Source organism: Tremella mesenterica (assembly GCF_000271645.1).
Source record: "Tremella mesenterica DSM 1558 unplaced genomic scaffold TREMEscaffold_1, whole genome shotgun sequence".
Classification (NCBI taxonomy): Eukaryota; Fungi; Basidiomycota; class Tremellomycetes; order Tremellales; family Tremellaceae; genus Tremella; species Tremella mesenterica.
In genome coordinates, this window is record NW_006711225.1 from 341,572 (window position 1) to 367,152 (window position 25,581).

Below are 25,581 nucleotides of genomic sequence, written 5' to 3' on the forward strand. Positions count from 1 at the left end.
CTAGGCAAATCACGTGGAAGAGGAAGGATGTGGACGACGTATGATCTAAAAACCGGTTTTACACATTTGATCGTTCTTTCCCCACAACTCAGACTCTTTCTTTCAACACGCTGGAGCGCAACCCTGCCATTGATGGTTTTGCTTTCAAGAGGGATGATGGGGAAAATCGAAGACAAAAATGGAAACGTATCCTTTGAGACGAGCGAACGGCCCCCGCCTTGTCCGCTCGTGATCAAACAGTTCCCATTCAAAAACAAACATCCGTCGTTGATTGCAGAAGCTGTCGAATATTTTCAGGTCGAACGTGAAATGATCACTGGGTATTTGAACCTTCCCCAGTTGGACTTTGTCAAGATGAAGGGTCTTCTGGAGGGTTTGTGGTTGCTAAGGATGACGAAGTGAACCAGATGAACAAGATCCATGAGATAAACGGTCAGGTCAGCGAGTTCAACGATGTAAACGAGATGAGTGAGCCAGACGAAGGCCAGATGATGGAGATGAATGAGATGAAGGGAGAAGGAAAGGGAGGGATAAAAGAGTAACAGAAGATAGGGAAAGAGAAGACAAAGAACGAAAGAGGGAAACTTCACTGTCTGGCGGTCATCGTGGAAGATGGAATGGGTAAAACTTGTTCTAGTCAATTGAAGAAACTTTCAATAGAAGAGAAGTGAGTCATATTTTAATTGTTGGTCTTTCCTTACTTTGCACTTGCTCTTTGCTCTGTATTCTTTACTCTTTACTCTACCCTTGACTCTTCACCCTCCACATCTCACTCTCCACCCTCCACATCTCACTCTTCACGCTTCACGCTTCACACTTCACTCCCTCCCTCTTTCTCAACATTATCACTCACAGCCCCTTGTCCCCATCTCAACCACGCTCGAACGAGACTGACAATCACAGAAGCGAGATCATATCACATTACGAAATCTTGTCCAGACATCGGATTTTACACGGAGATGCTCATCCACATAATTGGATCCGAGTTTCCCAATCATCTCAACCATCACCATTTCCACTTGCGTCCAAACCATCTAAAAGAAATCGCAAGATCCATAGTGGAAGAAATCAACGTCGCTTTTGAGAAAGATGATGTTTATATCTTATCAGCTCCCCAGACGGTTTAACCTTTCCATATTCTTATGTACTGTATGCCTGTTGGGGGGGGAAGGGTGGGGGGGGGGGGGGCGGTGGGTTTGAGGTGAACCGAGCTGGCATAGTGACATTACAATTATACGGATTTCATCCAACATGATCAAACTGCTGAGATCCCAAAAGACAACTTGAACGTCATTCAGAGTTCGAAGTTTGGAGAAATCGGTAGGGTTTGTTCAGATGAACGCTTCTGATACTCCTGGTGTTAGGACTTTGAGGATTATTATAGGTTGTCGGGATTGGCTAAGAGTGGTTTTGGTTGGCCCGAGAGGATGGGAGTGGTTGATTTTGTCAATAGGTTAGTCGGTTTTATAAAAGAAATTCATAATCTCTTTGGCTCTCTTTGGTGACAGTACTGCAATTCTCATCTACCCTTTCTTCAGTCATTTCTCGAGCCCAGTCCTCATTCTTTCCCTCAAATTGTCCGTCCGTCGCTCCATGTTGCTTGCTGTTCGTTGTCACTATCCAAACTCCACCCCACCTTCAAAGTCATGAAATAACCCCCTCCCCACACACACCTCTCTGGACTATTGCTGACTTTACAGATACAAACATTATCCCACTCAACCCTTCCCTACCGAACTCACTCCCACCGACGACGACGACGACCACCAATCAGTCGATTTCCATTCTCAAGCTATGACAATCCCTGAATACCTCTCTCTTCCACTGAAAGATGAATATAAATATTCGATCAGGTCTGATACTGTGTGTATGCAGTTACAAGTCACGGATCTCTTATCACGTACTTTACGTCACTCTAGAACCCTTCAGAAACATCAACATACACATGTACAGGTGGATTCGCAAGGAGAAGACGTTGATAAACACAACGATGCGGAAACAAAAGATGTGGATGTGGAGGTAAATTCGGAAATACAAGGTGAAGATTCAACTTTCTATGAAGAAAAATCAATCATTCAACGTGAATTATTAGGGAAAGATGTGTTGAGTAACACCGTGAAAGATGAAATGAATTCGTATCGGACTTGAGGGATGAAAATGCAGGGCAAGTTGGAAGAGACGTTGGAGAGTTTGGATGAGAGGGTTGGACAGTTGGAGGGGGTTCAAAGATCGATTGAAAGAGAATCAAGTTTAATTGAACGGGGTTCAGAGTCGACTCGAGGAGAAACATGTTCGCTTGGAAGAACATCAAATTCAGTTCAAGGAAACTCAGAATCAACCGATCGAAAGTCGTATCCGATTCAAACAAAGTCAAAGTCGAATGAACAAAACCCACCAGGCACTGACTGAAACTTCGAGTTGAATTGAAAGAGACTTCAAAGTCCACTGGACAATAGACACTGAGAACCACCTGAACGAGACTCAAAACCAAATCAAAAACACCCAAAACCAACTAACAAACATGTTACGGGGTAACAACGAATCGAGAGGACTCTATCGAGTTCGACGGATTAGGACAGAGGAAAGCGGGAGTTGGAGGCAGTGCTGCAGTAGGTAGGGACGGGTTTTCCCTTTTCGAGATTTCCCCACTGGGTTTGCTCAAAAGCGGTTTTTCACCTGTCCGAGTATGTACATAGACGCTTGCAGTAGGAACTGAGAGGAGGACACGGATACCCGTAGACAGTATATAGTACAATCAGCAAAGTACCAACTTTGCTGATTCTTCAATATCATTCTTTGGCTACATCGATTGCAGAGGAGACACGATCCATTAGCACCAGAGCCCCTAGATTTCCACGAGACCTCCATCGAGTTCGACCCAACCTGCGACCTAGTCGTCGTGTTTCCAGTACCGTTACAAAACACCACCGAAACCCTCATCTCCGAATCGAATACCCTACAAACCCAAGCATCCCAAAACCTCGCACTCAATTCCCTTCTCGCGACCGAAGAATCCAACCCTCGATCAACAAAGAGAAGTTGGGATCATGGGAGAGAGAAATTGATGAGACAACTGAGGTTTGCAGAAGAACGTTCACAAAACGAGGATCCAAATTCAATTTCCAGACCAAGAAAAGAGCCAGCAACCTTTAGAAGACACAAACGAACAAGACACCTACACTCGAAAAGAAGCTCTGGAGAATCTAAACAAAGAAACAAGATTCTCTACGAACCAATTGATAGGATTGCAAATCACCGGTCAGGTCGCTAGGTTTTATGGATGTTTTACCAATCCGGTACGGAATGTTTTTATGGCTGTTTATGTCACGACCTGTCCCTAGCAGATCTCTAAGACACAAGAGACAGGTGGACTGAAGTAGTTTACAAGCTTGAGCTACAAGGAACGAAGTGTAGCTCGTAGACTTGTGAAGCTGGTCGGACAGCTGAGTGACTCGGAAGGATCTGGCAAGTCGAGATGATGAGGAGAGGGGTGTCGATAGCGAGGGAAGGTATGTTGAGGTCGAAGTCGAGTTGCAAGGTTAAGTCGAGATCTTTGAGATGTGGCAAGAAAATATATTGATCCTTGAGAAAGAGGATCCTACAAAGGGTTTATATAGACATTCTTCTTGAACAGATGGTGTCTCCAATTTGTCCCCTCTTCCTCCCTCGTGTACCATCTGCCTATACCATTTGCCTATGCAAATGTTTCTATACCATTTGTATATCCCGTTTGTCTCCTACCACTTGTACTATGCCATTTGGTTACTTAGCATGTACAGTTTGCCCTTCTATCATATGGGTTACGACAGGGTCGTAACAGTTTACGACGATTGTGGGGATAGAGTATCAGATGGTTTGGGTCTAAACGATTTGAGACCGGTTCCTCAGGGTGTACGCTGGGTTTATTGTTATTTTCCTTTCGAGTGATTTGGTTTTGCACATGTCGCTTTCGTTCTCAATCTATCTACCTATCTCACTTTCGTCCATCTATATATCTCTATCTCCCCTTTGCTCCTTACACCCTGAGATGTTAGCCGATAGAATCGGGCCAGGACGGCCGAACCGCCGTTAGAATTACCCCTTCCGTCGAATATTTCTCCGTTCAACTTATCCTCTGAACTTTATTCGATCGTCTCTGGTTTTATGAGTGTGAGTGGAATGTGATAAGTATAGAGACATGTAGAATTGATGCATGCTCTTTTTCCCCTCTGTATTACCATCTAATTATTAGCAAACATGAGATAAATCCTTTGTCCACTCATACGTTGACTGTCTTCTTCTCGAACGAGTGTAGGGCAAGCAGCCCCTACTTTTGGCACCCATCCCTGTACCTTGCCCTCCTCTTCGACTCTCGACTATCTTGGTTGCTGAACGTATGGCCCGTTGCTTTGTTTACGGTGGATGTGACTGAGTTGAGATCTCCCAAGAGCGATGCCGTCTTCCCCGATCTGAAAGGACCGGGGAGCTGGAAGTTTGTTGATTCACCCAGGTGCTGGATGGCTTCTGTGGAGCGGGCAGAACTCCGACATCTACCAGTACCTAGTAAGATGAAAGATGATGGGTCGGAAGCAAGAGGAGCGTATGTAAGAGGAAGAGCAGGCACAGGTGACGGAGTGACATAGCTTGAGTAGATGTGATAGAATGTGTCAGGTTGTGGGGATAGATAGCGAGGTAGGTAGGTAGGTAGGTACGTTGATAAGGGCTAGTCTGGTTGAGAGGATGACAGAGGTTGACTGGAATCAGCACAAACCATTGACCGCTCTATCGTTATCCACGTTGGATGTAACTTTTCCCACCTCGACATGACTTGCTTGCCTTGTTTTAGCTCCACCTTTTCCTCACATAATGCACTCATCTCCACCCGGCCTTCTTCTAACAACAGGGTCTCATCTAATGTCAGACCTGTCACGTTAGCCGAGCACTGACGGTTCAGAAGCAATCATTCAGAGTGCACACAAGGCTACGGATGTCGGGCGTAATCTATCAAGCTCACGACGGTTTGAGAGGCTCAACGTGAGATTTTTGACAAGAGTGTATGTTTGGTCATTCATCTTGATGCGAGTGTTGAAACTCTCAATGGTGAAATATGCATGATACACCCAATCTCTGTGCATTTTATGCATCCTGAACTCTGTAGGATCATTCTACATGTCTTACATCTTCATAATTTGCAATATTGATGAAGTGTAGGGATTTGGGTGAGTTGTGACTGGATTTGGGTGAAATGGCCAAATTTCTGTCGGGTTAATTCGAGGTCCGTCGCGATTATCCAGTTTCGCCTTGTTGTTGATTACCATGATCTGCTATCCCCACTTCTGTCACCCGCTCCCCACTCTTGATCGACACAGCGAGCCTCGGCTTTGCTGAGGCGAAAGACAACAACATGACCCCCAACATACTGGGTGGTGGGGTAGGAGGTTGGTAGGCTGGCACTCTTCCATCCAGAACCAACTGACAATCAGCTGCGGGATGCGGTCGAGGTAGAGAAGAGGGAAGTTCGGGTTAACCGGTACCGAGCGAGGAGAATAGGTTTTGGAAGCGGTTGTGCGGATTGCTTACTGTTTTCGCTTGACTGAGCTTGTTTCCAAGACATCCCTGATCTCTTCCCTTTGTAGATGGGAACATCCGTTTCAGTTCGGAAGTTGGCATTGCTTCGCCATCGCTGGAGGTTTCATGATCATCGACGGGAGTTTGAGGAGAATGTGAATGTGTGGATAAGCCAAGGGCTTGAATATGAAGCTTCGGCGTCGTCCTGCGTGTCAGCAACCAGATACTACCGATGGCCGTGATGACTTACTATCTCGAATTGCTGAGTGTTCTTTGCACAAAAGCAAGCGACCCCTCGCACAGTAACTCCCGCCAAGTGAGTTGGAGTCTGTCCGTTGATCATCTGGCCACGTCCGTTGGATGGAAGCATCCCTGTTTGAGACCTTTATTGTCAACTATTGTACGTTTTTTAAGAGTGACGTACCCAGGCAACAAACATTTTCCTTCTCTCTGCCAGATCTTTTCCCTGATAGATATGTCTCCTGGGTAGTCCGTTCGGCGGGATTCCCTGGGGAGAAGAATGACAATGGAGTATGTCTGGTTGTCAGCAGACTTACTATGAGAAAACTGACTGGAAAGTTACAAGAGCGGATGAGTGCATGTCGAACCAGCAAATCTCTCGTACGGTTGGTTGTCAACAAGACACGTTTACGATACACGACATAAGTTTTCTCTGACGCACTCATACACTCGTACTTGGGAGTTTCACTAGTGACGTATGAAGGGGCGGTGAAGGTTGGTACGTGAGAGAAAGGTGCGACGGGTAAAGGTCAGGCTGGAGAAGGTGGGATTGTTACGTGAGATACTGCGGATTCCTCGGAAGAGATCACATGTGAAATGACGATGGATGTTTTGAGGTGAGATGACGAGGGTCCTGCGGGTAAAGGTGTCATGGATGGTTCAGATTTATCGGGTGAGGGTGGGGTGGAGATTGGGACAGTAAAAAAGGTGGTGTGATAGAGGTGGGAAGAGAGGAAAGTGAGGGTGGATTGGCGGGAGCGGAGCTGACCGGTAAAGAGAGGGTGGATAATGTGGATAAAGTGGATGGGGAAAGTGAGGGTGGGTCGGTCGCGGTGAGGCTGACTGGTAAAGATAGAGTGGACATAGATGATAAAGAAGAAAGTGAGGGTGGGATGGGAGGGGAGCTTGGTGGGAAAGGGCTGGGAGGAGCCGAGGACGAGAGGGTATGTGTATGAGGGGGTATACCAAAGAAGGTCCTCCAATGACTTGGGACCTCCGCCTCCATATCTTGCTCAAAACTGTCTTCCGCACCAGGTAAGTACTGGTTTGGGGGAGGTGGTGTGTGAGGTCCTCGGGGGAGATCATCAGATAAAGCTCCCCCATCGGAGGGGCCGGATGGTTGGGTGGATCCAGGGGGGCTGGAGAAGGGAGATACGGAGATGAGACAGGGGTCGGACTGAAGAGGACGTACAGGCGAAGGGGACGGGGGGTCTTGTTGAGCGAACCTGAAATACTCAAGCGGTTGGGGAGGTGGAGATGGTAGACTCCAATTTGAGTTCTGGCAAGGTCAGCATGAGTACGATCATTCAGTAAGTTAGTGAGGTAGTACCTGGATATCTTGTGTTTCACCGGACTCGTTACACATGTTGGAGTTGTAAATGGTCAGCTGGTCAAAGTTGTGGATATGTGATCAAGTAGTGGTCAAACGAGACAACAAAAGGTGACGAGATGGTACAGTGTAAAGTTTCAACAGCTGGAATCGGTATTGACGTCATCTTCAATGTCATCTCTTGATGGCGTCACCAGATGCCCAGGCACAATTCCGAGTGTACGAAGAATGGACGTATCTCGTATGGACTGCCCATGATGGATAGATGATGACGACATTTCCAGTGGCCAGTGAGATTGATTGTGCGGGGCTCCTCCTCCTCTGCTCTGCCACATGGGGAATTCCCACTCTTATTCTCTTTTTTCCAGTTAACTTTTTCTCTTCATTCGGGGTGGGTTCGTGTCTCATTTTTCTACACTTGTTACACTCTTATCTCTCTTTCTGCACGATTTCCCTTCCTGTCCAGCTTGTAGTTCATGATGTGCATCATTCAACTCACTCTGATTTGGTTTTCCTATGATACCCTGGCTGACGGGATAGATCATCAATCCTCGACTTGTCAATATGCCTTCTTCATCTATCATTGCTTGGGTACGGGGGCCAATCTTCGCCGGTCTTTTGGCGGTGATTGGAGATCAGCTGATTTGGTGAACTGGTGAACGAGGTGAGTGACATTCTGGGCGACTTTGTTCCTGAGGGCTACAAAATGGTCTAGTTTGGTAGTTCCTCCCATTCCGTCTCCTCTGTCCTTTGCTGATGATCAGTCTTGCATCAGTTGTACTCCCTACCTTCTGATCTCCTACCCTATGTATTATTTCTCTATCTGACTGCTTTTGTTCCTCATGGCGGTTTACTACCAATCCTCAAACTCGTATTGATTTTTGATTGTGCAGAAAATGTTTTGTCATGGTTCACGACAGTTGTATCTTCGGTGAGTTTCTCCTTTTCTTCAGGTGATTATCAATCCCCTCTTTATGACCCCACGAAATCGTTTTTCCCATCAGAGAAATCGTAATCGATCATTCCTTCTCTGTCGTAGTTGACAAGTATCATACCGTCTTTACCATCGGTCGGTTGGTCGACATGTATTGACATCAGGTTCATCTCATGTGGTATTCCAACCAGAGGTTTCGTAAGTACATCTGCTCTCTGAGAGACAGTGCTGATGTATCTCAGTTCAATAACTATGTTACTGACTAGATCTCGTATCACATGATGTCGTATGTCAATGTCTTTTGTCCTCTGGTGAGTACCAGGTATCTTCGCTAGTAGGATCAGTCTCTGGTTGTCGCAGTTCAGTGTGGTAGGATTGAGCTGATTGTAGCCTATCTCTTTCAGCAATCCTCTCTACCACATTGCTTCCTTTGCTGCTTCCAACATCGCAATGTACTCTCCTTTTTACTGTCAATGACAATACTGTTGCTGGTCTTTCATGACTCCTTGTTATTGGTGGGTCGTTCATTATGAATGTCCAACCTGTCGTTGATTGTCATGTGTCTTTACAACTTGCCCAATTGGTGTCCACCCTACCTGCAAGATTGCTAGGTTCTCCGCCAAGTCAAATACCGTGTAATCTGGTGGTTCAATGGTAATATTTATCACCTTTATACCTTCTTCCCGTTCCTTTTTTGTAAGCTTGGTGAGTTACCTTGCTAGCTATGACGCTGAGTATGATTTGTCAGGTCGTGTGCATTTGGCTGACCACTCTAGACATCCTATCGACTCTTGATATGGTCGGATTTCGACTCCTACCTCAGATCCTGTTGTATCCTTTACCGTGGTGGGGGATGGTGTTTTCAAACTCGATGTAAGTCGTTTTCTGAGAATTTTTGAACCACTTCATTGTTGTATGCTGGTTGATTTAAGCATATCACCTTCTTCTTTCTACCGCGGGCTACTTTCATACCGAGGATCATGCTGATCTCCCCCAGGTCGGTTATTATCCAACTTTTTCCTAGTACTTCGAAAACTTCTTGGGCATCACGAACCGATTTAGTCGCGAGTGCTAGATTGTCGACATCAAGCAACACTGCTGCTCCCTTTTCTTCAATTCTGCCCTCTGGTCTGTAGTGAAGATCCCAGTCAGGTTCACTTCTCGAAAACTTAGGTGTGATAATCCTTCTCCTAGCTTGATCTATCATGTCCTTCCCGATTGCTTTGACCTGTAAAGCAATTTTATCACCTTCGAAGCATTACATCCTTGCTTTGGTTTCATTCCCTTGGAATACATCAAGTGGTTTACAACTTCGACTTTACCGTTCAAATACGCCCCTTCGACAGCCTGTCGAGCCTCAAGATCCTCTGTCCCTGTGAGTGTCAAGAGTAACCTTAGCAATCCCGCTCGACCTACATTTGGGCACATTTACTCAAAATCGACACCCGGTACTTGTCAGAAATTTTGGGCTACCAAACCTCGACTGGTACTTTAGTAGGTGTCCCTCTGAATCTGTCCTTACCTTGAACACCCACTTACAGCCTGTGGCTTTTCGGTCTGGTGGTAACACCATTTCTCTCCATGTCCCTTTACTGTCAATGTTGGCCATCTCTTTTCCCATGGACTCCAACCATTTCTCACCATCCGGCACCTGTTTTGCTTCTTTAGGAGCTATGGGATCAATGAGAGAGGTGTCCGCTACCAATAACAGTGATTGATGCAAGGGTGACTAACCTATCATCAGGCTTGCAATCAAACTCCAGGAACAAATCATTTCCTTCGTTTATATCATCTCTCTCTTTGTCAACGATCTCGTTCTCATAGGCCCAATCGCCTCCTCAAACACCCCGTCCTCTTCTCCTAGCTGTAGAATGACGCCCAATACCTGGTGAGTCGTTCTCATTAGCGAATAGTGATGACTAAAGAGTCCCCCGACCTCACCTAGAGGCCTCACGACACCATCAAAGTCAAGCTAGATCCCATCTTCAACGATGAAACACTCCCAGACCAACGTGCAGAAAGTGGTGATCATGCAATTTGAACAATAATCAAGAGGAGATCGACCTGTCGAGCGATGCACGTCTCGTGAGTACTTGTTTTGTCCTGATCTGTCCACCCTGACAATATATCCTCTTACACCCTCATCCCGGCCAAGAATAATGGCTGACAAACCCCTAGATACGGTGAAGTCTTACTTCATTCTGATCTCCGTTGGTACCTGAACGTAACATCGTTCTCCGAATCCCTTTACAATCTCTAGATTGGTCTGTCTTCCAGTGAGTGATGTTCAACCCGATTTCCAATCGATGTTTTCATCATTATCATAGCGGCATACCTGACAGCATAGGGCCAAGATCCGTTCGGTGACCCAGAATCAAGCAACATGGCCATGACCATACCCTTCAAGGTATATATCATCCTTTCTGCCACTCCATTCAATTCTGGTGTGTAACTTGGCGTGATGTAGTGGCTGATCCCGGCTGATAGATAGAATTCTCGCATTTGATGACTGTCGAAGTCCACCTCCCCCATTGGATTTCACCACTCTCACTCTTTCCCTGAGCTGTTTTTCCAACCCCAATATACACTGCTGTACTAGATCTGATGCCTCACTTTTGACGGTTATTGGTATCGTGAAGACAATTTGGCTCGCCCTTTCAATACCAACGCAGAAATACCTTTCGCTGATTATTCCCGGTTTGAACGGTCCAGTTATATCGACGCCTACACCTTTGCCATCTCCTTTCAACATCGGTGCTTCCTTGTTCTTGGGTATACGGGTTATCTTGGCCTGCATTCAGGCTGGGCGATTGTCGGTCAAGAATGGGTCATTCTTGTAAGTCTCCCATTCCTCTCTCAATGATCCCTGTCCACCTAGACTCTTGAGTTTGTCTACACCTATGTGTTTAAGTCTCTGATGTTCAGACTCGAGTGATGATATGGGTTTTGGTGTCGATATGATGATCGTCACGGCAGTCATTGTTTCACCAAAGCATACTTACCAAAGTGAGCCATGTTTCATTACACCTAGTCCTTCCTTTCCTCTCCCCAGCAACCCACCATCACAATCAAGGTTTGCTCTCCATCCCCACAGTAATGATTTCGATAATGACAGAAGGCTTAACCTTGCGGTGGAGACACCAAGTACGTCTTTCAGTACCAACCTCGGTTTCGAGTCTAGTTCGAGTTTAGTATCACCTATTCCTAGGGCTGTCATTGATTTTCCAGAGGCCAAACCAAATATCCTTGGTTCAATCAACCTTTAGAGGTTGGTCAGAATGGATCTGTGAATGGATATATGGTGAGTAGCACCTCTGTCCACTACCCAAGTAGGTATAACCCGTGTTGAGTTGACCTCTCTAGTCTTGGTAGCCAATTCCATCACATCACTCCAATCATCTTTGACACACGGATCTTCAATCCCACACAATATTATTCATGTACCCTCTGTCATGGAACCACGATTCACTCGCGACCACCATGGCTGTCCACGCTTGGTGTTCACCATCTACGGTAATGATGTCGCCAATAGGGAGTTAGGCTTGGAGGGTTCAGCAGATTCAGACTGGGATTGTTCTTTCAAACCTGTGCGTCCCGTTCTGTCTTTCTTCTGTTCCCTCTGCCCCTTCTTACCTCCCTTCTTATCATCTCTACCCCTGACATGGCCACCATTTGGCCTTTTCGGCTTGTAACAGTCCTTGGTCGGGTGGCCTACTTTATCACAGTTGAAACATTTCCTGATTATCTTCTGATACTGACTATCAGTGAGGTTCTCACGGTTCACTCTGTTACCATTCTCCTTGACGGCCAACATCATGAACCCCTACTTATTCATCCTTCCAACAGGACGTACTTGACGCCTCGCAGTCTCGGCATTATACTTTGCAATTACATTCAGCCACGCTTTGTTCGCATGTATTTTGACATGTATGAGTTGGAATGATGGAGCTTAGAATGGTGTTGAGGAAGGTATGTGCCCTGTCATGTAGGTCCAGATCTATACCCACCATTTTTGCCTCCGCTATGGTCTGCAGAAAATCCTCCACATGTCTAGCCATCTCATCTGCTGTTGCATCATCCCTTAGATCATAGCTGTACGGCTTCTGACCGACTACTCTTTTGGCCTCCATGATCTTGGTCTCATGTATCCCAATGCAATGTTCCCGCATGGCTTTTGCTGACTTTAGATTATCGAAATCTACCCTTACGGCCTCTTCATTCCCTGGGCTCTATTTTCCTTAGCTTGCCAGCGTCCTCACTCCCTCGAATCCTCTCCTGTTATCCTCATCCCCGTCCTTGTCACCGTGGTACCTGTTACTCCCTTCACTCCACCAGGTGCGACTAGTCCAGGAATTGTCCCTTGTTGCTGGGGCTTCACCGACCCCTCACGTTCACCGACTGGTTGCGTGGGTACTACCGACCCTGCACGCTCTCCCACAGGACGACTTCCAACTCTCCCAGGTTTGATGTTGGTACCGTGCAATGCACTCCAAGCATCACCTAACCGCAGGTACACCTCGATTGCCTTTTTCCACGGGCATGAATGGCCGTGTCATGAGAGAGTTTTGGAATCATTCTCAAGTGAGATCTTGGAGGATAAAGAGGAGATGATTACATGGTGTGAGTTGTTCCTGTCCTGTACACAGTGGGTGCGTACGTCCTACTGTTGAAATCTGTTAAGTTTGAAAGCTGATATTCAGAATAATACAGAGGGGGGAAAAACATGCATCAAATGTACATGTGTCTACATCTATCAGAACGTGAAGGAAGGGACGTAATAGAAGGGGAGAAAGAAGAAAGAAGAGGAATGAGAAGAAGAAAAGACTTTGGGGGGAAGAAGATAGATGAAGGAAAGAGATCCGTCTCCATGCTCCATACGTGTGTGAGCGATGAAAAGAACGGGACGGTAGAGTTGAGAACAGGTGTCAGATAAAACGAGACATGAATGAAGTAGTCGAGGAGAGGTTGAATCACCAATCAACTCGTAGAAGATATGCATATGCGTAATCTTACTCCTTGAGTGATCAGTAGCCGACCGTATTCTGTTAATCATAACCAAAACTCACAGTGTTGACTGTCATTCAAAGACACTGTGAAACCGCTCAAGGGATAATTCCTATCATGATCTTATGCGTACAAGGTTGCTAGTTTGGGTAAAAATTAACAATTTTCCAAGATCCGGTAGATTGACCATGCCTAGCTCTATGCTATGTTAGTATCAATCCATGTTCCATGACAGAAGACGGTTACGGTTATGGTTGAGAAACACGGACGAGGAAAATCATACTCGTACTCGTACCGTTGAACCAGCTCATGTACTTCATCCACCAGAGGGTGCAGGGTGTAACTTTGGAGTGATACAGCTGAGGTGTCATGACAGGTAACTTGCAGTAGAGCAATCAATCTGCAATATCAACAAGAATTTGGCCGGATAAACAGGAAGATTCCTTACCAAGCCAAGGTATAAATAAGTGTACAGTAGAGTACTCATCTTCTCTTTTCTTCCTCCTTCACCACCTGGTTTCGTTTGGATTTGATGACATTTGTGGTGAGCATCCGATAGACTCAATCATGTTGATGTCAGTTCGTATGCTATTGATTCAGTACAAAGGGTCAAGATGTATGCTTTAACATTTTATTCGTGTCACTCATCTCTACTCGATTAATACGAGTCATTACGCAATCGACTCACCTAACCCACCCCAGACAAATCTATCCTGTTCGACTAAACATCATTCTTACAAACGTTCATGTTGGCAGATCTCAGATCTTTCCTCCGTTGACGACACCCCGGTAGTAGGTTGTTTCCAACCCTTTCTGCTCTTTCAAACCTCTTATTGAGCTCACAGAGGTCTCATGCTTCTTCCTTGACGCCAGTCATGGTTGAATCCAAAAACAGGTCCTATAGAGAACGTCAAATGAACAGGGGTGGGCAGGAGTTCAGCTTTCCATCGCTCGAGTTGTTTGAGAATGACAATGACGATCCTACATATGTACATCTTGGGCGATGTTGATGATGACGGCTTGATCGATTGAGAGATTTAGTAGAGGTAGAGGGTGTCATGACGTTGGATTCTGGAAGAGGGCAAGGGAGACCGACGACCGATTGCAAGTGAGGGAGAAGAGGGTGGGGTTTTGCCGGGAAAGTGGTCCTTGAAATCAGATCAAAGGCTAAAGTTGTGTAACGATCTGAATAAATTTTGCATGCCCAAGTGATGAAATCATATCAGATAATGAAATCAGCTAGAGCTGGAAAATCGGGAACCTCCTAGATCGTAATAAATAATCATAATCCCAAACAAGCATAAGTGATGAATCAGCAAACATATCTGGGAATAACACGAAAGAAGCATGAAGTCGTGTAACTGACCCACCAAAGTTTGACCAATTTCATGGAATACCTAAACCCGTCAGAGCCGTCATTCTTACCTGCTGTCTTTCCCAACGGAGGGGACTTTGTCCGGGAGCTCCATCCATCTTGTCCTGTGAAGCTTGTGTCTTCCCGTCGTTTTTGACTTTTTCTCCTTCTTTTGACGTATCCTGTATCCTCCAAACTTTTTGAGACAATCCCGATCCAATTCTCCTGCTCGACAATAATGTCTGCGTGTCTGACATCTTGGCAGCCGATTTCGACCATGACTCATGGGATCATTCCAGTACGAACGCGTTCTACGGATCCAAAGGTGGACAATCACAGAGCGACGGGGTCAAGGGCGTCGGCCTCGGCGGCACAGGCAAGTGAATACCAACTCGAAAAGACGGTCGAGGCATGTTGATCACATCATTTCGAGCGTACATCATGTCGCTGGAGAGACACCACCTCGATACCGTCAACGTCTTCTTCCAATGAGGATCAATGGGTGGACGCCTTTGAACGGATTAGGAAAAAAGAAGAATGGAAATGGGGTCTGGCTATGGTGTCTTGCGGAACCGCTGGGATGTGGTCGATATGAGCGAATGCTTTGATCACCTTTCTGGGATAGGCAATGATCCAGAGGAAATAGGAATGATGGGGCTATCGACTTTGGCCCACGGATTGACAGCTTTGGATCCAATGATCTGAGTGTCTGCTAATCATCTCAGCGGTACAGCCTCGAACTGTGTTCAATCGCGATAATGTACTCACATATAGTCATCATGTCCAGGCTATGATAATTAGTAAATAATTCTTACTTTCGTAATATCGAATTTGGGAGTGAGCGAGGTCACCAGTGTTACAATGTTAGGTCCCCGCTGCCCTGTTCTATCTTCCAACAAGACTTGGGGTAGCTAGCAAGGATGAATGTTCAGGCAGCGTGGCAGAAAGGTTCATGTAAATAGGCAAGGCAGTAACCGGTAGGAAGACCAGATAGACGGGAACGGATGTGGATATACGTGGACAAAAACTCACCGTGTTCAAACCACCGCATGAATGGAGAGAAAACTCGTTTTTGATCGACTTGATTTCGGTCCAATCAACATTGACCGTCTGTCTGCTCGTGCTTGTGTAAGTCAAGTGTCCATTCAATACAGAATACCAGCAAACCTGATACGATTGTGAGCTTTTTCAAACCTTCATCCGAGTCATCTTTTCTCCTCGAGAAATCATGTTTTTATACGAAGCAAGATAACTGATCTGGATCAAAAGCAGACATCTACTCCTGATCAAATGCAGAGGAAGAGGAGAGGCAGTAGAGGTAACGATAAGAGTACTAAAGGGGGAAAAGGTGATAGAGTTGGATAGACAAAGATGACACTCACGTCGATGACTCGAGAACAACCTTTTAACCCTTTTCAATGTTCCTCTTGTACAGTTCATGACTGAAATCTCAAAACGCCGGCACCTCAAAGCGGACCGAACGACTTGAGATTTCCGTTCCTGCTGCCTGTTTGTGCAGACGTGCACCGCTGGATTTCTCCAAGGGTCAGTCTCCCATCATAACTCTGCCGCGTTATACTGCTTGAGCTACGGTTGTGAGTCGTCTCACAGGGGACTGAATGAAGGTATGAGACCCGAGTTGTGACCGTATAGCGGTGGGGTATTTTTCGATCGATTCCATCATAGGATAGGTGGAACATTACGATGAGCGTGATCAATGGAAGGTAGGATGAGTGATGAGACAGAGGGTCAGGGAAAAGAGGAGAAAGAGGACATGAGGTTTGAAGAGGGGGAATACTGAGATGATGAAAGAAAGTTTAAAGAATGACCCGCATGAGTTGTTGTCGAAAACAGACATAATGGTGGAGGATAAAGAGAGGAATGTCCGGGTAAAGGCGTCTCGACTAATCCAAAGTTTGACCCCGAATTTATTTCCGTGTCAATTGCCGAACTCAATAGTGATGTCTCCAACATGGATCCTGTATAACCTGAACAAAGCCGTGAACGAGCCTAGATTGTGAGAGAAATGACTAGAATTGACCGAGAGGGAGATGGATGATATTGAGACAATGGGTGTGCGTTGGATAGAGACGAGGGTTCTGCCAGTGATAAAGTACTCGTAATGGTTGTCAGCTGTAAATCAGTATTCAAGCTGACAAACTTTCAAGGGACACGTACTCGATTTTGAGTCTTGACCTGTCGCTCTAGGTTTCTCACGAGTTTGATTATGAGAAGGCGTTTGCACCTTTTGGAAGAGCAGGATCATTCAGAGTATTATTGACACTTTACGGTGATGTGAAGACCTAAAATTCAGACAAGCCAATGTCAAAGGGGCGTACCTAGTTACTAGATCTTCCTGCTCATTGCGCTCCTGTGAGCTGTTCCATCCATGAAACAATCTACCCGAGTGGTACAAGAAAGGATGAGCCGGTGACCGGTAAGTAGGTGATAACAAGTACTGTACTTGTAGTCATACGGTTTTGTATAGTCGTACGGGTTTGTATAGTCGTACAGTTTGTATAGTCGCACAGTTTTGTATAGTTGTACAGTTTGTATAGTCGTACAGGTTTGTATAGTGATGTATAGTGATGTGTAGTGAAGTAGTGATGTAAGTGATGTAGTGACTAGCAGTAAACCGCTCGCTCGCGCTCGCAGGCCGCGGGATCAAATGCCGCGCAAGTTTTGTGGCTGACAAACATCCCCCATTGCTATCCAACAAACTCACTACTCCATCGTTCATACTTCCACCATCATCCATACACACTCTTAGCTTAGAGGGGAGGGATAAGCATATAGGGTCTGGTTGCTCGGAAGGCCCTCGTCGGCTGATCAGGTTATGTGCTTGTTCTGGAACTATTTGCTTTGGGTATCTTTCCAAACTCGCCATCGACACCGCCAACATCGCCATCGTCGTCATTGTTGCCATCATCGCCATCATCGCCATCATCGCCATCATCGCCATCATCGCCATTGTCACCATCGTCAGTGTTGTCGCCACCATTGATATCTGCTAAGTGAGTCAGGCTCTCTGTCCGTAACCCTTTTTTTCTGTGACCCCTCTTATTCCGTCACCCCTCCTATTCCGTCACCCCTTGGTTCCGTGACCCCTCTGGTTCCGTGATCTCTGTGTCTGTTGTATTCTGTGACCTCTCCTATTCTGTGACCTCATTCCGTGACCTCATTCCGTGACACTCTCATCTCCAATGCCTTTTTCCCATCACGTCTATCAGGGGGAGACTATGCCGTTTTTTTTCTATCAGGGGGATACTATGCCAATTTTTCTTCATCACGTCTATTTTCATGTCTGTTCTACTTCCATCACATCTGTAGGGGGGAGACTATGCCTTTTCTTGTTATCATCATGTCTATCATACGTCTATCAGGGGAAACTATGCAAATTTTTTTTCATCATGTTTACAAGGGGGAGACTCTGCCAAAAGAATTCCTATTCACGTCTATGAGGGGGGAAACTATGCCAGAATTTTTCAGCCAATATGCTAATGTAAGATAGATACACAAAATGCCCAGAAAGCATCGCAAGCCGGGTAGCCTGGACGTAAGAAGCGAGCCCGTTTGGCGGCCGATAGGATGTTTGAACCAGGTCAGTGGTGTTGCTCTCTATCCTCACAATCGCTCACAACCAGCTCTCATAGACGCACCTTCTCCACCTCTGCTCCAGAATTATTACGGCCAACGGCGCCCTGACAAGAAGAGAGACGCCCCTGACGGACTGGTCAGAAACCCAAAACCACTCAAAGATCCCGAACAGAAGATGAACGATCTTGTGTCGGAGTGGGTAGATCAGCCAATGAGGACCATCTCAGCATCTGAGGTGAGATTATCTTGATCACATGAGCGGACTCTGACGCCAAGTATCCTCTTGCCGTGAGATGCACTCTCCCTGACGCTGGGGAGTCAGTTGGGCGTCCGAAGTACTGGGCCATGGGTTTCAAAAGAATCACTCAGTCTCAGGACAACAGGATCATCCAAAGGTGCTGGAAAGACATTGTCGACGTAAGTTTGAACAGATCCAACTTGAAACTCACGCCCAGGCCAATATTATCCCTTCATGCGGCTCATCTTCACGCTCCAAAGATGATAATCGATCATATCATGCGGGAATTTGGCACCCACCCACCCAATCTGACGTCCCTTTCTACTCAAAAGACGCCCTCCAATTCCCCATCAAAGCTATGATGAGCGCCTTTGCAAAGATTGCTGGCAGAGGTGCACGTCAAGCTCTTCAGAAGTATGATAGGGATGTGTATGTCCGACTTACCCAGTAAGTCATGCATTCATTCACAACACTAGAGTCAAGCTCACCATTAGCACACACTTTCTCAGTCCATTCTTGGCTGATTACTCTAAGGGTGATCTTGCTATGACCAAAGCCGAGCTGGTGGATCTGAAGTTAGGACGTGTGGGTACGATGCTTGCCATCGCAGATGGACAGTCAGAAGGCTGGCACTTCGATAGGGGGGACGACGATGATACATATTCGGTTGTGTTTGTGTTTGGGGAAGGTGGATGGGATACCAGTGAGAAGCAAGGCAATCTGGTCATCCCACAGCTCAACCTTGAGTTCGAACTGAACGTCGGTGAGCCAACAATTCTCTCACTCATTACCATACTGAATTTACAGGAGATGTTCTCTTCTTCCAAGCCTCCCATCTTCTACATTATGTCCTACCCCTCAATCCTGAAGACACTGATAAGAGGATTGTTCTCACCGTGTTCACCTGCAAAAGGCTGTCTAATCATTTCAAAAGGTACGGCTTTCCCAGGCCATCCGTTTAGTATGCAACAATTGTATATAGTGAGCCCAAGTCAGTGCAGTGCACGCACTAACAACCATTCATTTCCACTTGATTTGGAACTCAAAAATGAATTCCCCTCCTACTTAGGATGGTGTTCGTCAAATCCCTGCAGTTCCTGAAGCGTGGATGGCTCCTACCAATGTATCCGCCTCAGACCCTCCGCTTCCTGAGGGTCCAGCAGCTGGAGCATCCTCTTCTACCCCCAGCAGCTGAACATTGGACCTACGAGTGACACGTCGGACCCCCTTAGGCGACGGAGTTACAACCATGGCAGGTGAAGAAGGTGAGGGTCCCCCACGAGCTTGAAGTTGGATGTCGTGCAGCATGACGGTCAAGATACCAGTCTCGTTACGCCCATAGATCTCTCCTCTCACCGTGACCGTCTGTCCTGCGGTGGGTAGGGGGAGTCGAGCCCATCGTGGAGTGTTTGGGATCCATACCTTGAAGTGGAATACGTTCTGCTGGCCGTTCTTGTCTCATCAGCATCATCAAGCACGCTGCATCAGAGGTGGACTCACCCCGTAGATACTTCCACCCATTATGAACACACGGTTCACACTATCAGTCTCCACAACCCCCGTGGAGATCAACATGACAGGCCTTCCGGACGGTACTTTGGTCATGTACTCAGGATCTACCCATCAGCAAGGTCACCTCCGTTCAGACTCACCCGCCATGTCCGCCCATGGGAAAGTCTAGATCGATGTTGCAAAGATCTGCATGGGATGGTCTTTGGCGCCGTTGTGGGCCATCGATCCCCAGAAAGCGACGGCTTCATCCACCAAGGGAGGAGTGTGAGTGCAAGCGTGTGTGTTGACAAAAACATCATGGATGCTGGTGGGAAAGCTCAACACAGACAAGAACATGTGTTGACGAGGTTTGTTGGTGTCGGCAATGGTGTCATTGGTGATGAGCAACACCGCGTAGACATAGCAGGATGAGTTGGGTGTGGTGTTGACCATAGCGGAAAAAGATTGATAAGTTGGCAACTGAGACGGACTTACCACATGAGTGCCACCTATTTATGTTGTAAACCACACATTCTGCCAGGAGGACAATGGCACCACGCCTTTCTCTTTCTGAACTCAAGAAGGGCAGCAAGAGCCGGAAACGGTAGGGGAAGGGAGTTTCAACAATGGTGAGGATTTTCCAAAATTAGAAGTGGGGAGGAGGGAATGTGATGAGTCTTGCATGTACAGAGAGGAAAAGAGGATGGCTCATAAGGTTCATGCCATCTTTGATACATATGTATGTACAGTGGAAACAGAGAGTGTGACATGCACAGGAGTTGTGTTACAAGTAGGTTATTGTACATATTGTCGCAGTAACCTACGGTGGGCCGGAAAGTCTCAGGTTCACTTCCCTGCACTCCACATGATCCGTCAGTCGGAGAAAGTAGTTATCTTCATCTTCTTCACGCTTCTCCAACAGCCTGTGGGCCATGGAGGTATGGGAAGAATCGTCACTCCCAACAAGTATCCCATGACCAATTTCGTCATCTGGACGGGGTTTTTTGGGCATAGCCTGGAGCAATATCAGAGACAACACATAGCAAATATGTTTGACTGGGAGTTGTTGAGTGCGCCTTTGACACCTTCCTCAAACCATCTACATGATTATGCAGTATGCTGATGGCTTTTCAGTAGTGGTGTTGGTGCTGGAGACCAAGTGTATACAGCACATATATGTCCCACCGTGGAACCACCATATGGCCCATTATCGTAGGGTAGAACCGTGTCGTCCGTTTCACTATCTTTCACCACATTCTTCCTTCTATGAAGTGTGTGTTATGTTTACGCAGCTAGTAGGTAGATCAATAGATATAAACCCAGTAGATAGTCTTCTGTGTCATCATCATGCTTCAAATGACTCTCTACTTGTACAGTCGCTGTCAAAAGTTTCCGTACACCGATCATCGGAGACACCTCAACCACCCGGTTTCGTCCTCGACCCCTGTCACATCCCCCGTTCCTATGACCCCTATGCTACGTGCTGATGCATGCATTGCTGAATAATGATAGTCATGACCGAGGTGGAGGTGTATGCAAGATTTGGAAGCATGAAAGTGCATAAGAAGGGTACTAGAGGGTTTCCTCTCCACCCATCTTCCTCACCATGGTCACTATCCCTCGAACCCCTTCCAAACGTGGTACCGTCATTGGTTTTCACAAAGCTGGCCTCACACTTGGTCAGATTGCTCGCAAGCTAGGCTGGCCTCGATCTACCGTCCAATATACAGTCGAAAGATACAAACAATACGACACTGCCTACGATCGCCCACGCCCAGGACGCCCTTCCAAGATGGAAAGAACTACTCGTCGAATTATCCGTGATATCACCCATCATCCCCAAGTTCCCTTCGGCTCTATTGCCTCCACATACAACCTCAGTGAACCCACCATCCGCCGCATTGCGGCCAGACATGGTCTCCACCGCCGAGTCATGCGCCGTACCCCTTTCTTACGCCCACAAGCAATCGAAAAGCGGATCAATTGGGCAAAGGATAATGTAGGACAGGATTGGAGCCGAGTTATCTTCACAGATGAGATGTCTTTGGAGTTGGGACTTGCAAGGTGTGCTTATACAACTCGAGGAGTTGGACAGGCGTTTGATTTGAAACATCTTCAACCAACATTTCGATCTGGGAGGAAGTCTATCATGGTATGGGGTGCTATGGCACATAATCATAAATTCCCTCTCATTCTTCTTCCTCCTGGAGGACTCAATGCCGCTCGCTATTCCGAGATTGTCTTACCAAAGCTGAAGGAGTATGAAGAGATATTGTCTGCAGAGATTGACCGAATGGTGAGTTCATGACAAGAGACAAGACAAAATTCCGCTGATTCTCTCCAGGTCCTAGTAGTTGAAGACAACGCTCCATGCCACAAAGCAAAACACAGTCAGCAAAAGCGTGATACACTTGGTCTCCATTCACTTATCCACCCTCCCTCATCTCCGGATGTTAATCCTATCGAGAATCTCTGGTCAATGGTGAAGTACAAGGTTAGCAAGCGCCTTCCAAGAGCGACAAACGTGGAGCAGTTGTTTGAACATTGTGTGGCGGAGTGGGAAGCTATAGACATGGATATTGTCAACAAGGTGGTGGCTAGCATGCCAAGGAGGGTTGAGGCTGTCAAGCATGCTAAGGGGTACGCTATCAAGTACTAAGATGGGCTGTAGACATGATTGAACTAGCCAAAATGCATCTAAATGTCTATAGAAGAAGTGGTGAGTAACCGATGATCGATGCGCGCGGATTGTACGGAGACTTTTGACAGCGACTGTACATAAATCAGAGACATTCTTGATACCAACTGATTGTGTCTTACCCCAAGGCAAAAAAGACAACCAGGTCATCTTACCACTGTCACCCCTGTCAGTCCTCTGATAGCTAACTGTCACACACGTATCACAAACCAGGACTACTCAGCGTCCCGCTGTATGATAGTACCTTGGTTTCCACTGAACAAGAAGGTCTATAAACCAGTGATGTCTATAATCATCAATTGCCATGCTGGTGAAGCACCCATCATCTTCTTCATCTGACTTTGCTTCAACTGCGGTTTCCTACAAAACCTTCCTTCATGTGAAGACCCCTCGTGGTAACAACAGGTTTCTGTTCCAGCCTTAGGCGTTTCCTGTAAGGAAGCTGTGAGTGTTCATGATTCTGAGCAAGAGAAAGAATTGGGATTGGAGACATAGCCAGGTGTCATGACCCTGCAACCTCAGTTGTGACATCAGGTTATAACCGGATTGCAATCATAGGGCTGATTGCAATATTGTGCCTTTTTGCGCAGTGGCATAAGATGTCACATGCATGGCCAGTGTATGGCCTGGTGCTGGTGAGCCAGGTCGTAACACCAGGTTAGTGTCACGAACTACGTCGTGACACCTCGATTACTCCACCAACAATGACCCTCCTTTGACCATCAAAACCCCATCACGCCTTAACCTCTTTACTCTACACGTAACTCAGGACTTCTGAGACCAAGTACGGCGAAGTTAGACGGAGTTAGGCTAAGTAGGGACAATGGGAGCAGAAGTACAGCGAAGTTAGACGGAGTTAGGCTAAGTAGGGACAATGGGAGCAGAAGTACGGCGAAGTTAGACGGAGTTAGGCTAGGTAGGGACAATGGGAGCAGAAGTGCGGCGATGTTAGGCGGAGTTAGTCGAAGGAGGAAGAGGATGGCCGAGGACTCGGGGAAGTTGGACGAAGTACGTTGAAGTACGTCAAAGCGCGAGAGGGTTGGATGAACGTCTAGGAGGAGTGATAATATTAGCTGAGAAGATCGCTGAAGTTCTTCAGCGATCCTTGATTGTTGTCAGTAGTGAAAGATAGATAGAGATAGCTATAAGCAAATTGAGATACATCGCCATCAGTAGAACAAAACCCCAGTTAGAGTAACTACGGCAAAGTACGCCGTAGTTACACTCCTTTCGACGTCTGCGCCCTCCCGGTTGGGTGAGACATCGACTTAGAAGCGTCAAGTTAGCCGAGGTTCGTCGACCGTCGGTCTGTTAGAAGGTAGTTGTTTGACGGACGTGACAGTATCAACGATCACTCTTACCGACGACCCGTGCGAACCTCGGAGAAGTACAAAGATAATATGGAACCAGATAGGAGAGTTACGCAAGGCATGAGTAGGGACGGAGATAGGATGGAGGAGAACGAGAGGAGGGCACTGGAGGAGCTTAGCAGAGCGATGGGGCAGCAGCTTGGAGTGGAGGATAGTGTGGGGGGATCAATTCAAGGAGATGAGTTCGTTCCACCAGTGTTTTCTAATCCTCCTACCCCTTCGGGTAATGCTCTCCCACCTATTGGATCCCCAGTTGGATCGGATCAAACCCCGCGGCCAGAAAACACTGGAAGTACAGCGAACTTGGGAGAAGAAGGTACACAAGGGGTGATATTGGCCTTGATGCAGATGGTGGCGAATATGAACAAAGACATGATGGAAGAGAGAAGGCGTAGGGAGGAGTGGGAGCAGAGAAGAGAAAGGGAGACGGTGGGCGGTATTGCAGAAGGGATATCAGAAGGGGTGAGGTATGCCATGGGACGGCAAACTTCGGCGACCCCAAGCGTAGTTGGCGAACAACGGAAGGGGATAAAACTGCCTAATCCGGACTTCTGGAGAGGAGAGAGGAACAAGTTGACCGCATTTCTGTCGGAATGTGAAATCCATTACGAACTGAACTCTCATCTTTTCCCCAACGACACCAAGAAAGTTTTCTTCATGATCTCTCATTTACGCGAAACACCTCTTCTCGCCGTCCAACCCGATCTTGCTAAACGACCTCTTCCTGACTATCTTAGGGAGTATAATCAATTCGTTAGATATCTCAAGACAAACTTTGGCGACCCGGATGAAGAAGGAACCGCAGCCCGACTGCTTAACGATCTAAGGCAGACTGGGTCAGCTTCGGAGTACTTCTCCGCCTTTCAACGACATGTGGCGATACTCAAGTGGTCTGATGACGGAAACCTGGTTGACCGAGCCAAGAAAGGGTTGAAACCACACCTCCTAGACGAAATAGCTAGACATGGTAAATCTTTTGGGACTGTCAAGGAGTTATTGGAGTTTGTTATTCCCATGGACAACAGGTTGTGGAGAAGGAAAGTGGAGAAGGATGCGGAGAAGAAGAGGGAGACGGGGGTAAAGGAAGTGTTAGTGGTGGATAGCCAGAGGGTGGAGAGGAAAGAGGAGAAAAGAGGGGAAGGGAGGCAAACTTCGGCGCAGTCTGCGGTGCAAGCGACTATTACGTCGACGCAGGTCAAGAGCATTCCATCAAATGCCGACGAACTTCGCCGGCAATGGCCCAGGCCACCTCCCGAGCTGAGGGAGACAAGGAAGAAGGAAGGGAAGTGTACTGAGTGCGGGGAGAGGGGACATTGGTTGAAGGATTGCCCAGTGAGGGCAGCGAAGGTAAAGGTTGGATGGTTGCCTCCGTGGGGGGAGAAGTTCGGTGAACGTGGTGGAGGATCGGGGGGTAACGCAGTACCTCTGGGACAGAGGAGGAATTTGAACGCAGTTGGAGGAGATGGAGAGATGGAAGAGGACCAGGGAAAAGAAGACGACCTGTCGCAGTAGGCGAGGCTCGGCGGGTCCGCCATATTCTCTCGGCCACCATTCCCAAACCTATAAAAGAGACACAGCTGATGGAGCCAGAGGATTGTGCATACAAAAATACACCACTCAGTACCCCCTGTTCATGCAATGTCGATAATCATCTACTCATCTCTTCCACTTCTAGAGATCAACCTAAATCGGACATTTTTATTAATGGAATTAAGCTAACTACGCTCTGGGACACTGGGGCTACTTGTTCATATATAAGCCCTAGGGCAGCGGCGAAG

At 47.0% G+C, this 25,581-nt stretch overlaps 6 protein-coding genes across 6 annotated transcripts; 3 read left to right on the forward strand and 3 right to left on the reverse strand.

The window, feature by feature from the left end:
* Positions 1-5,265: 5,265 nt before the first annotated feature.
* Positions 5,266-6,233, reverse strand: TREMEDRAFT_58112 (uncharacterized protein; the record flags this gene model as incomplete). Its single annotated transcript, XM_007001080.1, has 5 exons — positions 5,266-5,451; positions 5,560-5,739; positions 5,798-5,930; positions 5,972-6,084; positions 6,105-6,233. 5 exons carry the CDS (start codon positions 6,231-6,233, stop codon positions 5,266-5,268), a joined length of 741 nt encoding a protein of 246 aa, XP_007001142.1.
* Positions 6,234-9,254: 3,021 nt separating this feature from the next.
* TREMEDRAFT_58113 (uncharacterized protein) lies at positions 9,255-9,825 on the reverse strand (the record flags this gene model as incomplete). Its single annotated transcript, XM_007001081.1, has 3 exons — positions 9,255-9,424; positions 9,591-9,722; positions 9,786-9,825. The coding sequence occupies 3 exons, from the start codon at positions 9,823-9,825 to the stop codon at positions 9,255-9,257; spliced, it is 342 nt and encodes a 113-aa protein (XP_007001143.1).
* A 600-nt stretch (positions 9,826-10,425) lies between these two features.
* Positions 10,426-10,848, reverse strand: TREMEDRAFT_58114 (uncharacterized protein; the record flags this gene model as incomplete). The annotated part of the gene is made up of 1 exon (XM_007001082.1): positions 10,426-10,848. The coding sequence occupies one exon, from the start codon at positions 10,846-10,848 to the stop codon at positions 10,426-10,428; it is 423 nt and encodes a 140-aa protein (XP_007001144.1).
* A 7,081-nt stretch (positions 10,849-17,929) lies between these two features.
* Positions 17,930-19,206, forward strand: TREMEDRAFT_58115 (uncharacterized protein; the record flags this gene model as incomplete). Its single annotated transcript, XM_007001083.1, has 6 exons — positions 17,930-18,010; positions 18,122-18,241; positions 18,283-18,423; positions 18,462-18,691; positions 18,739-19,007; positions 19,052-19,206. 6 exons carry the CDS (start codon positions 17,930-17,932, stop codon positions 19,204-19,206), a joined length of 996 nt encoding a protein of 331 aa, XP_007001145.1.
* A 560-nt stretch (positions 19,207-19,766) lies between these two features.
* On the forward strand, positions 19,767-20,167 carry TREMEDRAFT_58116 (uncharacterized protein; the record flags this gene model as incomplete). The annotated part of the gene is made up of 3 exons (XM_007001084.1): positions 19,767-19,919; positions 19,941-20,020; positions 20,083-20,167. 3 exons carry the CDS (start codon positions 19,767-19,769, stop codon positions 20,165-20,167), a joined length of 318 nt encoding a protein of 105 aa, XP_007001146.1.
* A 1,174-nt stretch (positions 20,168-21,341) lies between these two features.
* Positions 21,342-22,394, forward strand: TREMEDRAFT_25138 (uncharacterized protein; the record flags this gene model as incomplete). Its single annotated transcript, XM_007000525.1, has 2 exons — positions 21,342-22,031; positions 22,080-22,394. The coding sequence occupies 2 exons, from the start codon at positions 21,342-21,344 to the stop codon at positions 22,392-22,394; spliced, it is 1,005 nt and encodes a 334-aa protein (XP_007000587.1).
* Positions 22,395-25,581: the final 3,187 nt, after the last annotated feature.